Here is a 14233-nt window from a genome sequence, read left to right as displayed (position 1 = left end):
ACCATTAAGCAGTATTTATCTATAAATTAGATTATTTAAAGTCTTAGCATTTGTTTATTTTGCAGAATTGAATTTATGATTTGGGGGAATCTTTGATGTCCATGTTTTACTCATTTAAACCACTCTCTATCTATGCTCTTAATTATTACAAGCAAGGACAGAATCAGGTTTTGCAAACTTTACATAATTTGGGTGGCCTTCCTTAAGAAAAAGTATATAGAATAAGATACAAAAATAGTTACAAAATAAATACGTATTTAAAAATCATAAATTATAAGAAATTCCACATTTTATAGATCTGACAAATAAAAAAAGTATCACAATGTCTCCCCCAAGCCCATAACTTATTAACTAGTTAATGGACTGATAACATATGTCTGTAATACTACTTTTTTGAACTTTGGTATGATCAAAACTTCTGAAAAAATGATATATACATCCAATCTGAAATTAAGGCATACAGAAGAGCGATTGAAATAGATTTTTAAGTGTTACTGCCCTGTATTAAACTTGATAATTGAATAAATAAAACATACTTTGACATATTGATGAATAGTTTACAGTAAGAGTTTGTCACTGAAACATTTGTTTCTTTAGGGTATCTTTATTGCATTGGTGGATACAGGGTGTGCCATTTCATGTTCAAGTGCCAGACTTTGTCAGGAAAAGATGTTTCAGATGTGCTAACTCCAATACACTGGGATGCAAAAGTCACCCAACTACACACACACTGACTCTGCAGTATTGCTGTATATTTGTTCCCTCAAACACAGGAACTCTGATAAATTCTGTAGTAGTACAATTTCTGCTTAGAAATTGCACACACACACAGGCACTCAAAAGAATAGTGTATATCTTCTGCCTTATTGAGTAATTCCTACAAGAGAGAATTTTTGTTTTAATTAGATGTCAATGAGAAGCACATTCTCCATTTGGAATTTTATGCCTAATAATTAGAAGAACTTTCTACAGAATTTTTTCTGTCTTCACACACTTAAGCCCTGATTCCACTTCACCACCCGTATATTTCCAGGAACCCACAGTAGGGGATATTCCATTACTTTAGAATCTCTGGCACTGAACCTTTGTGCCACCACACAGTGCAAGCTGGTGCAGTGGATGTCAAATTCTTGGAAGCAAATCTGTACCACGGTTGTTAGAAATGACTATGAATGAAAGAGACTGTAAATCCATAAAAATACATTCTTAACACACCCAAGTTAAATGTATCCCTATCTCAACTTTCCCTTAACTAGATCTCCAAAATGCCTGGGGCTCTCTAACACCATTTAAACAAGAAGTGCGACAGAGGAAATTGAACAGGAAGGAAGCAGTGTTATTAACCTATTGTGCTTAAAATTCTTACTCTTGCAAATTTCAAAAACATGTGACTGTGTAAACATATTATTGCATCACCCCTCACCCCAAGGTCTTGGAAGATGTTGGTGCAAGTGAGAGACCCTGAAAGCTTGAGATTCATTAGCATCACATTAAGTCTGCCCAGGGGAGTAATTCAGAAACTGAGGAACACTGACAGGGATGCCTAAAGAGTAACTTTTGGTAGTTGAAGGCAATATTGGTTTATAGACCTTTGCAAAATACGATTTTATCGGGCAAAATAAAACAGAAACTGGGACGTTACCTTAGTTTCAGTGATACCTTTTTAAGTTTCCCGTATTTTTCTTTCACCCTCTCTCCTATGTTTTAAATAAATCTGTTTTACAAGAAAGATAGAAGCAAAGCTTCCCACTTGTTAGATGAAAAAGGAAGTTTATATCAGATGTCATTGAAAAGACAAGGATAGGTACTATTTCTTTCCTCCAAACAGTCAGATATGATCAGGCTAACATCTGGAGAGAGAAACAAGGAAACACTCAAAACCAGAAAGATCTAGTAAACATCTCAGTGCTGAATTCAGATATATACTGTTGATGATATATACTGTTACTAATCACAGCTGTTTGTTTAATAATGCACCAAAACACTTAATATTTTATTCATAAGTCAGCCAAATCAAAAGCTTCTAATTACATCCATATAGTGTTCTTTTTTTTTTTTTTTAATCTAGTCATTTGGAGACAAAACTGAAAATCAGCTACACAGCCAAAACAAGAAATAAAAAGAATAACCGTAAGTACAAAGAATCAATATTATCTTTCCAACTCACTGTGCATCAACAATACTTTATCAAATTCCTGTTCAAACTGTTAAAACACTACACCAGTTATGAAGGGAAAAGAGAGTAAAATATGGTTGCTAATGTTGAAAATCACCAGGTACAAATTTATATAGCTTTATGTAAATAGCAAAAACTTGCCTTGCATTGGAACTTGCATCTCCACCTGTGACTAAATAGAACAACTGCTGATTTATAGGGATTATAGTTGAAACCCATATTGTCTATTTGGTAGGCCTTTTAATCCAGCTTTACTTATATAATTCATCAAATAAGTGCTGAAACAGGGATTTAGAACATACTACTGCTTTCCAAAATCAATGTGGGTCTGAAATGTATTGATGGTTTCCAGGTATTGGTCCTAGGTCAGCTTAATAATCTGTGTGACTGACAGAGTTGAACAATGATTTCATTTTAGCCATCCACGTTCCTTTTGGAAGTGAACTTCCACTTCCACTCAGGGTTGCCCAGACCTAGTCAATGGCCTCATCTAGCCACAAGGGGGCCAAAAGAGTAATCCTATCCTAGGTCCAGAAGTCAGAAATATTTGGGGAAAGGTCCCAGGGATTACCATATAAAGATCAGCATCTATCATTGGAAAATTAATTGCTGCTAAAGTGGTCAGTCAAATTTACTATATTAACCACCCTAGAAACATTCTACATTTTGTATTTTCTAAATACAGTGGGTTAAACTTGATTGAGTGAAGTTTTGTACCACCTGGTACTGGTAATTAACATAAGAAGTGATCTAGTTAGCATAGGTCAACATAGGGGCTAAAACTTATAAAGCTAATTCATAATTTTCAACCATTCTTAGTACAAGCAAGGTCATTTATTTGAGTATTATATTAATATAAGCCATTATAATGAGATTTTTTCCCCTGAAACCCTTAGTATATTATCTAGCTTAGAGGTCATTATTCACAGCAGCATTTGACATATCCTGCCATGGTAGTAAAGAAATGCCAAATGTCTCAAGTCCCTGCAAAGGGCATTGGAATGTTCAATTTTTACCATAGAGAGTGACAGGGAACAGCTTCAGATGGCCACGAATAATAGGATATACTGTTTTGAACTATCAAGGGTCTTTTTCCCAAAAATTCACCCAGATTTTGCTAAATACTCTTTTCCTCCTAAGTTTAGATTTTTGCAAATGTATAAAAATTAGTGTAAAGTTGGAAAAAATCCACAAATTATCTTGTAAATAAAAGACAATGTGTTTGTCAGTTATAGTAACTGGCTATATATATAAATATACATATATCACATAAATTGTAAATCTATGCTATATTGCATATATTTTGGCATTTAAAACTCTAGAAATCAAAAAAAAAATCTCTCAATCTGTGCTAAACTTAAAGTGAAAATTATTTCTACCAGGTGTCACTTTAAAACCAAAAACATTCCATTTAAATCAATAAATCACACAGCCTATAAATTAATATTTAGATAAACTCAAAATTATTTTCATGAATTTCTTTCTCTTCAACCAGAGTTTTTATACTAGCCTTATGGAAATGTTTAATAGTCATCCAAATAGGCAGTATGAATCAACTTAGTTTAGTTCTTAGCTTGTGTTCTTGTATTGATATATTGCAATATATGGCTTTGCATTACATGATTTCATGGTTTAAACAGTACAACTTGTTTTATTTCTTGGCCGGAGACCAATTAAATAACCACTGATGCAAGCAGTTATTACCTGCTTAAAAGGAAATCTGTGGTTTCCTTATTTAAACTGCTGAGTTTTAATGTCCATCAAAAAGTCTGTTACTGCAATGAATAATTTAGCCATTTCAGTCTACTACACCTTTTAATACAAGCGTGTATTTAAGACTGCAAAGTATGCCTATAGCTTCTCACAGTCCCAAGAATCAGAATCATACTTGCTATAAGACAATGGTTATATTTACTGTTTGAAATTTTATAGGTTTAAGGGACGTCATTTTTGATAATTATTTAGAGAAAGAAGACTAAAGTATCAAATTTAACAGAAGTAGTTGGAGAAATGATTGATCGTAAAGAGTTCAAAAACTTGTTTACACCTATGTAAGTGGATACAGATGACCCTTTTGAAAAAGATGAAAGGTCAGTGAATTTGAGGATGTAGGGGTGTCATTTCCTCAGTTTGTCCCTTGGTGGCGTTCTTGAGTCACTTTCTCCCTTCCCGTCAAACTGCTTTACATTTCTTTCCAGAACTGGCTATCCTGTTTACTGTATTTAACCTTTTTCTTGTATTATCGTAAATACAGCGTCTATAATAAATGAAAGCCCCCCAGAGATTATATCTCCGACACCTACTTCTTTGTAATTCATTCTAACCTGTAAACTTTTGTTGTCGTTGTTATTTCGCTTCCTGTCTTTTCTTGAGGCTTAAACTACATCACGGATCCTGAATGCTATTTTTCAGCTCAGTCACTGAAATGTTTTAACTGCAAAGTAGTTTCAAGTAAGCAAGCTTAGTCGGTAAATTTAAAAACTAAAACCAAAAACTACCGGATATTGTAAGTTAGGCTAAAATATTTGGCAAGGAAAAGAAATCGTTGGCCGAGCTTTTATAAAATGTCTATTAGAATGGGATGGTATTTCTATAATCAATTTTCTTTTTTAACCTAGGTTTCAAAGGGACATTTCTTTTTATTGTCCTAAAAAAAAAAAGAAAAAAGAAACAAAAACAAACATCCCCAACGTTTCAAAGTCTCTCAAACATTTTGGTTCATACGAGAGATGACGTCCTATCTGAGGAACTCAGGTTTTAGGACACTGATCTCGTTTCCTCTCTTCAATGCTGGCCGCAAAAGCAGCAGTAGCAGCAGCGGGCTCTTTAATTTATTGCAGCCGGTTACACTTTCGATCCCATTTCCTTCTGAACCCTTTCCTCTCAGGTTGAGAAGATAAATGCAGCCTCGGGTCTGAAAAGCCGGGAGGGGTTTGTGGGGGGGAGAGAAGCCGGATATCATATTCCCTTGGTGAGGTCTTGTACCGCGGGGGGTGGGGGGGATTTAGTCCCCCGGTTGCGTTTAATGAAATTGCTGAGCACTTGAGACACTGGCTCTAAGACTGCGGAAATGGGGCGGGGGTGGGGAAGACGGCATCTCGCCTCCATTCATCCTCCGCTCCGGCTGGAGGCTGTAGTTGGAGTGTCAGTCCCTAGACAGGGGGCGGAAGAGAACTGGGAGCTCCGGCGTTGGCAAGGCACCCCGAGGGCTCCCCTCACCTCGCCCACAACCCTACCACCCCCTCAACTCCGTTCCCTTTCCCAAGAACCAAACGGCTAGGCAAATCTGCCAACACTCTTGGCTGCTCCGGCGTAAGGGTCGGAGCCGGGGACCGTGGGGGGAGGGAGGAAGTCCAGAAGGCTTCAAGGCCTCAGCAGTCTGGCTGCGCAATTCTCCATGCAGCACACGTCGGACCCATTTCCCATGCTGGTTTGGCTTGGCGGCGGAGTTGGTAGGGATGAGAGGAAGGGGGGGCGGGCTGGAGACTACCTCCCGCTTGCAATGAGGAAACCACTCCGCTGTGAAGGACGAGCTCTCACCCCGCCCCCCACCTCCGGTCAACTGGGAAGGAAATTTCAGCGCGCTGGGGCAAAGTCGCTCACTGTTTAGCACTTCGCTGGTGCGCGCCTGAAGACTGCGCGCCGCAGGGGTGGGCGAATGTGTGAAGATGCGCAGGGGCTTGTTCAAGTTTATGGACTGGCGAGGCAAGAGGGAGTACACAACGTCTCTGCCCATGCGGCTGCCTGAAGTTTGCAAAATCTTAGTAAAGGCGGCGAGGGGGGTGAGTGCACTGCACCATATTGCCGCGTAGTGGAACGCGCGGGCGCAAGGCCGCGGAGTGGACTGGCTTCAGTGTTTGGCCTTGGACCCTGGAAAAATGGAGCCGGATGTCGCAGGGAGGCAGGCGTTTTGATAAACCAGAGTTTGCCAAATATAAGGGGAATTTGGCGTTACTGACACTTAGCCGGCTGCTGGGGCGCTGCGGCGCCCGCCCCCGCCCCCCGACTTCAGACTGCGGCGGTACGCACTGAGTCTGCGCGCCGGGCTGTTCTCGCTGATGTTGCAGATAACAGAGCGGAGAGGCTCTGGTGGCGGCGAGAGGGTAGGACGTGGGGGTTAGGGGATGGGGAAGTGGGGCGGGAAGGCCGCCTTCCCAGCCTGGCCTCGGAGGAGGAGCCGCTACCCCCAGAGTGCTGCTGTTTTAGCAGACTGGAAAATACCCGCCCGCTCCCTGGCACATACCACACACGCTTCCTTCCTCCGCACCTCTACGGTCCCCCATAGGGAATGCTTGTAAATCTCTGCCGCCCCTCCCCCATTCCTGCTGCCTGCACCCGCCTAAACAACCGCGCGGTACAACTGCTCGTAGACTTTATTGGTGTTTGTCTTCTTTAAATCATTCTGCCGCCTCACATAGGTCTCGTAAAAGCAGAGTACCCACTCTGGACGGCTTTCTTTCTCTTTGCTTCTTTTCGCTTTAAATTTTCCTTTAAGAGGCGGCCCTTCAATGCCTATAAATTGAGCAGACCAGCTGAGGACCAACCAAAACCTAGCAGTAGCCCCTTTTCTTTTTTGAGGTGGAAAGAATTCTCTCCAATGATCTCCTGCCCACCTCAAACCGCCCCCCCCAATCCTGGCTGGGCCCCCTTATTTAACAGCCGCTGAAATAAATGAAGAGTAACTGGCTACACTTTAGAAAACACGACCAGAATTGAGATCCGATGAGGCGGGCTGCGGTGGCCGTGACTGAAAACTGGGGAAGCCTCGCGCGGGGGAATACCATGTACGATCAAGTGGCACAAAGTCAAAAGAAGGAGAGAAAAGAAACTAGGAACACTTAGGTACACAAAGTTGCCATTAAAGTTTATTTCCCTTTTATCCAGATAGGTGACGCTACACTTTGCCAGTTACTAAAGGCTGCAGTTTTCTGCTCAGAAAATAATATCAAGGCTTCCAACATGTGTTTATTACCCAGGCGCGCGCACACACACGGTCTACCCCCGTAAGCAAGCGCGACGACAGGGATGCCAAGCATTTAAACAAAGACAGCCGCGCGCCCCCCCCCCCCAACCCCAGCCCTCCTAACTCTGCGCTCCCAAAAAAGGATCCCTCTACCACTCTCTCTGGAGTTCGCTGTTCTCTCTTAACCACTGCAGCCCATCATGGTTTCTCAGAACACCAGCGTGGCTCCTTGGGTGCACGCGGGGTCCCCGAAGCCACAGCTGACCAAGCCTTAACCAAGACGCTAATTCGCGAACCAGAGACACTTCGGGAGGTGGGGAACATCGTCTGAGAAGGGGGAGAAGGAGAAACGTTTGCTGACACACGCCCGGCGCTCTTACACACACACTCAGCATTAGTCAGAGCGAGGAGGAAATTTACCAGCCCCAGGGAGGGAAAGCAAGTTCCCCCCAGAACGCAGCGGCTGCACTCGCCGGGGAGGGAGAGCGGCAAGCTTTGGCTTATGGGGGACTTGATGGGGTTGTGCATACTTGGAGTGGCCCCCGGAGCTGAAGCTGGGCTTTCCGGAGCGGGGCGGCTGGCTACTGCTCCCTCCTGTCTCCCTCCCCCCCGTACTCCTCCCTCCTTCTCTGCAAGTGTGTAGTTTCCGCGGCTCCGCTGCCACTGCCGCCGCCGCCGCCGCCGAAGCAGCAGCAGCAGCGTCAGGGACATACTTGAGCCGCGAGCGAGGCAGTGAGCTCCCAGCAGCAACCACCACTTCGGGCAAACTTGCGGGTTTCCGGCTCGCGGCTAGCGAGCGGGAGCTTCCCGCTTGCCATTCAGTGTCTTTGAGCCGTGGCAGCCAAAGGGGCGGCGGGAGCGCCCGCACCACTCTCCAGACCAAAGGGGACGAGACAACTGCGGAATTCACCCGCCGTGCCAGGGCACTTCCGAGGCAACAACCGACTGGCACTTTTTGTCCCCTTGGCAAACTGGATTTTTTCTTTCTTTTTTTTTTTTTTTAAAGCTACTTGGCAGCTGCCTCTGACTCCACCTCCCCCACCCCCCATGCCTTTTGCTTTTCTTCGGAAATCCGGACAGAATTGGGCATCTTTGTTAATTGCCGTTGGGAGAGCCCGGCTGGGGTCTTTCGCCAGGCCAACCTCGCCTGCGCAGCGAGCCTGGTTTGCTCACCTTTGAACTGCGTAGGGATCAAGTTCAGCTTGAGTTGCCTGCATTGGGACTGGGAGAAAGGAGAAGGGAGCGTGCAGGAGAGAGGAGTGGGAGAAGGGGAAAGGGGAAGGGAGAGGAGGGAGGAGAGAGGAGGAGGAGAGACGGAGGGAGGGGAGGGATCGAGAGAGAGCGGGGAGAGAGGGAGGCTGCAATCTCCTCCCTGAATCGCGCACAGCGCTGCAGATCCCAGTGCTCTGACATGCGGGCCGAATGCAGGTGAGGAAAGGCACAGACTGCGGCTGCGAACCCAAACTTGGGCACCGCGCGGTGCGCACGGCTCAGCCTTCACCCCCGCGGGCGAAAGGCTGCTGCGGTTTCAGGCGGCGGCTTCGTGACTAATGACCTTGCGCAGAGTTGCTAAGAAAAAAAGAGAAACCCGAGCTCTCTGGGGTGAGAAGGGACTGACTATCTGGGCGTCCCTGAAGATGGCTCGGGCTGCTCTTCCGCGCGCGGGGGGAACCCTGAAGCGGACCGCTTTCTGACTCGAGTCGTCTCCACTGCGCGGTGCCCGAAGCGACCTGCCGGGATTTTTCATTCTCGATCTGTTGACTGGCTCCCCCGCTGCCTGAGCGGAGTCGGAGTTGAGACTGGCTTGTTGCTAGCCCTAGCACCTCGTGCAGGAAGCGACTCACGTTTGCCTGGGTAGCCGGAGCAGAAGCTGGGTCTGGAGTGAGTGGCTGGAACGTGAATTGGACTCAACTCGAGTAGCAGCAAAGACAAGCGGGGTTGGCAGGCAGGGGAGGCTGCAGGCTCGCTCCCCGCTGCTTCCCGGCTCCACCGCCGGCCTGACGGACCGGTTCCGGCCCCATACGACAGAGCGGGGACAGGAGCCCGGGATCCTCTGCCCGTTGCGGTGATGACTCTGCGGGGGCGGGGGCGGGGGGGCTCCGAGTCCGCGGCGCTCAGTGTCCCGTGAACTGTGAGTACTGCGACTGAACGGCGGCCGGCGAGCGGGCGATTAGCACCCATTGCATGAATTATGAAACAATAACTTTAGGAGGAAGCAGGAGGAAAAAAAAGAAGGATCTATCGCTGGTCCCCCCCTGGCCGACTCTGGACGTTGCTCTTGCCCCCTCCCTTTTCTCCCTCTCGCTTCTTCCCTTCACAGAGAGGGGAGAGGACTGGGAGGAGGGCAGGCGACCGGCCCCGGAGGAGGGGGGCGCCTAGGGGGCCGTGATTAGAAGGAGCAGTAGCAGCAGCAGCAGGAGAAGATGCTGAGGATGCGGACCATGGGATGGGCGCGCGCCTGGTGCCTGGGCTGCTGTCTCCTCTTGCCGCTCTCGCTAAGCCTGGCGGCCGCCAAGCAACTCCTCCGGTACCGACTGGCCGAGGAGGGCCCAGCAGACGTCCGCATCGGCAACGTCGCCTCGGACTTGGGCATCGTGACCGGCTCCGGTGAGGTGACTTTCAGCCTCGAGTCGGGCTCCGAGTACCTGAAGATCGACAACCTCACCGGCGAGCTGAGTACCAGCGAGCGGCGCATCGACCGCGAGAAGCTACCCCAGTGTCAGATGATCTTCGACGAAAACGAGTGCTTCCTGGACTTCGAGGTGTCGGTGATCGGGCCCTCGCAGAGCTGGGTGGACCTGTTCGAGGGTCGGGTCATCGTGCTCGACATCAACGACAACACGCCCACCTTCCCGTCGCCTGTGCTCACGCTCACGGTGGAGGAGAACCGGCCAGTGGGCACTCTCTACCTGCTGCCCACTGCCACCGACCGTGATTTCGGCCGCAACGGCATCGAACGCTACGAGCTGCTCCAGGAGCCCGGGGGCGGCGGCGGCGGCGGCGGCGGCGGCGGCGGCGAGGGCCGGCGCGCTGGGCCTGCAGACAGCGCCCCCTACCCCGGGGGCGGCGGGAACGGCGCGAGCGGCGGCGGCCCGGGTGGTTCCAAGAGGCGGCTGGACGCGCCAGAGGGCGGCGGCGGGACCAGCACCGGCGGCCGCAGCAGCGTGTTCGAACTGCAGGTGGCCGACACCCCGGATGGCGAAAAGCAGCCGCAGCTGATCGTGAAGGGGGCGCTGGACCGCGAACAGCGAGACTCCTACGAGTTGACCCTGCGTGTGCGCGACGGTGGCGACCCGCCTCGCTCCTCCCAGGCCATCCTGCGGGTACTCATCACAGACGTGAACGACAACAGTCCCCGCTTCGAGAAGAGCGTGTACGAGGCTGACCTGGCGGAGAACAGCGCCCCGGGGACTCCCATCCTGCAGCTGCGTGCCGCCGACCTGGACGTGGGGGTCAACGGGCAGATCGAGTACGTGTTCGGGGCGGCTACCGAGTCCGTGCGGCGCCTGCTGCGCCTCGACGAGACGTCCGGCTGGCTCAGTGTCCTGCACCGTATCGACCGCGAGGAAGTGAACCAGCTGCGCTTCACCGTCATGGCCCGCGATCGCGGGCAGCCCCCCAAGACCGACAAGGCCACGGTGGTCCTTAATATCAAGGACGAGAACGACAATGTGCCGTCCATTGAAATCCGCAAGATCGGGCGTATCCCACTAAAGGACGGGGTGGCCAACGTGGCCGAGGACGTTCTGGTCGACACCCCCATCGCCCTGGTACAGGTGTCTGACCGGGACCAAGGCGAGAACGGAGTGGTCACCTGCACCGTGGTGGGCGATGTGCCCTTCCAGCTCAAGCCGGCCAGTGACACAGAGGGCGACCAGAACAAGAAGAAGTACTTCCTGCACACCTCGGCCCCTTTGGACTATGAGACCACCCGGGAGTTCAACGTGGTCATAGTGGCGGTGGACTCGGGCAGTCCCAGCCTCTCCAGCAACAACTCCCTGATTGTCAAGGTGGGAGACACCAACGACAACCCGCCCGTCTTCGGCCAGTCGGTGGTGGAGGTATACTTTCCCGAGAACAACATCCCCGGCGAGAGGGTAGCCACGGTGCTGGCGACAGACGCAGACAGCGGGAAAAACGCTGAAATCGCCTACTCGCTGGACTCTTCCGTGATGGGGATCTTTGCCATCGACCCCGATTCTGGGGACATCCTCGTCAATACGGTGCTGGACCGCGAGCAGACTGACAGGTATGAGTTTAAAGTTAACGCCAAAGACAAAGGCATCCCGGTGCTACAGGGCAGCACCACAGTGATTGTGCAGGTGGCTGACAAGAATGACAATGACCCTAAGTTTATGCAGGACGTCTTTACCTTTTATGTGAAAGAAAATTTGCAGCCCAACAGTCCCGTGGGAATGGTCACAGTGATGGATGCTGACAAGGGGCGCAATGCGGAGATGAGTCTGTACATAGAGGAGAACAGTAACATTTTTTCCATTGAAAATGACACGGGGACCATTTACTCCACAATGTCTTTTGACCGGGAACATCAGACCACATACACATTCAGAGTCAAGGCTGTGGATGGGGGAGATCCTCCCAGATCCGCAACAGCCACAGTCTCTCTCTTTGTGATGGATGAGAATGACAATGCCCCCACAGTTACCCTTCCCAGAAATGTTTCCTACACTTTACTGCCACCTTCAAGTAATGTCAGGACAGTAGTAGCTACGGTGTTGGCAAGAGACAGCGATGATGGCATCAATGCAGACCTTAACTACAGCATTGTGGGAGGGAATCCCTTCAAGCTGTTTGAGATTGATTCCACCAGTGGTGTGGTTTCCTTAGTGGGAAAACTCACCCAAAAGCATTATGGCTTGCACAGATTGGTGGTGCAAGTGAATGATAGTGGGCAGCCTTCCCAGTCTACCACGACTCTGGTGCATGTGTTTGTCAATGAAAGTGTTTCTAATGCAACTGTGATTGACTCCCAGATAGCCAGAAGTTTGCACACCCCACTCACCCAGGATATAGCCGGTGACCCAAGCTATGAAATAAGCAAACAGAGACTCAGTATTGTCATTGGGGTGGTTGCTGGAATTATGACGGTGATTCTAATCATCTTAATTGTAGTGATGGCAAGATATTGCCGGTCCAAAAATAAAAATGGCTATGAAGCCGGCAAAAAAGATCACGAAGACTTTTTTACACCCCAACAGCATGACAAATCTAAAAAGCCTAAAAAGGACAAGAGAAACAAAAAATCTAAGCAACCTCTCTACAGCAGCATTGTCACTGTAGAAGCTTCTAAACCAAATGGACAGAGGTATGATAGTGTCAATGAGAAGCTGTCAGACAGCCCAAGCATGGGCCGATACCGATCAGTTAACGGTGGGCCTGGCAGTCCTGACCTGGCCAGGCATTACAAATCTAGTTCCCCATTGCCTACTGTCCAGCTTCACCCCCAATCACCAACTGCAGGAAAAAAACACCAGGCCGTACAAGATCTACCACCAGCTAACACATTTGTGGGAGCAGGAGACAACATTTCAATTGGATCAGATCACTGCTCTGAGTACAGCTGTCAAACCAATAACAAGTACAGCAAACAGGTAAGATGCATCCCAAATATATTTAAATATCTGAGACAGAGCATCTTCTGCAAAGTTTTGTCTTCTCTCTTAAAGCTACTAGTTAACATTTTAATAGCAGGAATTTAGTGTTGTTGTAGTTCATACACCATTTATTTAGTAGAGGTCATGTACAAAGGGTACACCACTGTATTTTGCATGTTATACCAGAGTTTACTAAGTTACTAAAGAAAACACTGTAGGCAGTGTTTTACACTTCTCTTAGTACTTGACAATCCTAATTCATTCTACATTCTCTGTTTCCAGATAAATATGTAAGTATTGTTTGGATGGCTAGTTTTAACCATCAAATTATTTTCTTTTGTGCTACTAAGTGGATAATTGTATCCAAAGACAAAATTTCTAAAGTTACTTCTGCTGTCTATGCAAATTGGACACTAAAAAAGTTTTAGCTACGTTATACACTATCAGAATTTTACAGATAAGCAGATGCTGATTTATGCAAATGAAGTACTAAGTCTGAGATATTGAAAAACTGACTACTTTGACAAAATGCTGACTTACAATATTTAATGATATTCAGATACCATGCAAAACTACATTTTTATTATTTAAGTATACAATTAGGCTTCTATGAGGATATGCAGTCGGCCTTTATATTATTTGTATTTGGCAATAAAAGTTCATAAGCAAAAGTAAATTACATGAACCATTTATTATTTAAGCCAAGCAACAAAAATGTTCATGTTTGATGCAGTGTGTGCAAGAATATTTTGATATGCATTGTGATATACTGAGACTATAAAGGTTTTATGGAATATTTGACACAGTTAGTATTCAGTGAAATGTTGCAAGAGTAAAAAAAAAAAAGTGTATTCTGAGGTGAACTTCAAAAAATATAAAATTTATTTTTGAAAGTTTTGCTCATGTAATATATATGTGTGTGTGTGTATAACTCACAAAGTTTACTTTTCACGCCCATCAAAGTTTGACACACAACAAATAAAACCTTTTGGAAAATTCTGTGTCTAAAGCTGTAGCAACTCTGCTAATAAAACGTCACATATTTCTTACCACCAGAACGTCTCAAGAAACACATTTATGTCTGTCAATTAATATCCAATAATAGTTTTTCTATTAAATATGTTTTGCATGTGGAATGTGAGATCTTAGAATAATTAAGGCAAAGAAAAGAGTTATTTTATAGCCTCATTGAAGATGTTATTGATGGGCTAAGTAAAGATATTATAGAAAAGAGATAAATATTTATTTCTTATTGTCATAATTTAAAATAATCAACTTTCTAAAGAAATGTCTTTGATATATAGTAGTTTACTGTAGGTATTTGGATAAGGAGAAAGGCAACATGCTTTTATATCCAGTAATCAAAGCAATCCAAGAAAACACAGGTTTGAACTACACTGAATTAAATGACTTTCAAAAAGATGTCTTTTCATGCACGTGAGCCTGAGTTATTTCTTTTAAACTGAAATATAGCAAGTG

General features: G+C 46.7%; 1 protein-coding gene across 2 annotated transcripts in view; it reads left to right on the top strand.

The window, feature by feature from the left end:
• Positions 1-8470: 8470 nt before the first annotated feature.
• PCDH7 (protocadherin 7) overlaps positions 8471-14233 on the top strand; it is a 405870-nt gene continuing 400107 nt past the window's right edge. For both annotated transcript variants that reach the window (XM_068543124.1, XM_068543123.1), the window contains exon 1: positions 8471-12751. In XM_068543124.1, coding sequence (XP_068399225.1) covers positions 9563-12751 — 3189 coding nt within the window. In that variant the 5' untranslated portion in view covers positions 8471-9562. The remainder of the gene's footprint in view (positions 12752-14233) is intronic.

This window comes from Eschrichtius robustus, chromosome 4 (assembly GCF_028021215.1).
Source record: "Eschrichtius robustus isolate mEscRob2 chromosome 4, mEscRob2.pri, whole genome shotgun sequence".
Lineage (NCBI taxonomy): Eukaryota > Metazoa > Chordata > Mammalia > Artiodactyla > Eschrichtiidae > Eschrichtius > Eschrichtius robustus.
Note: the sequence above shows the minus strand (reverse complement) of the source record. Positions and strands in the feature narration are given on the sequence as shown.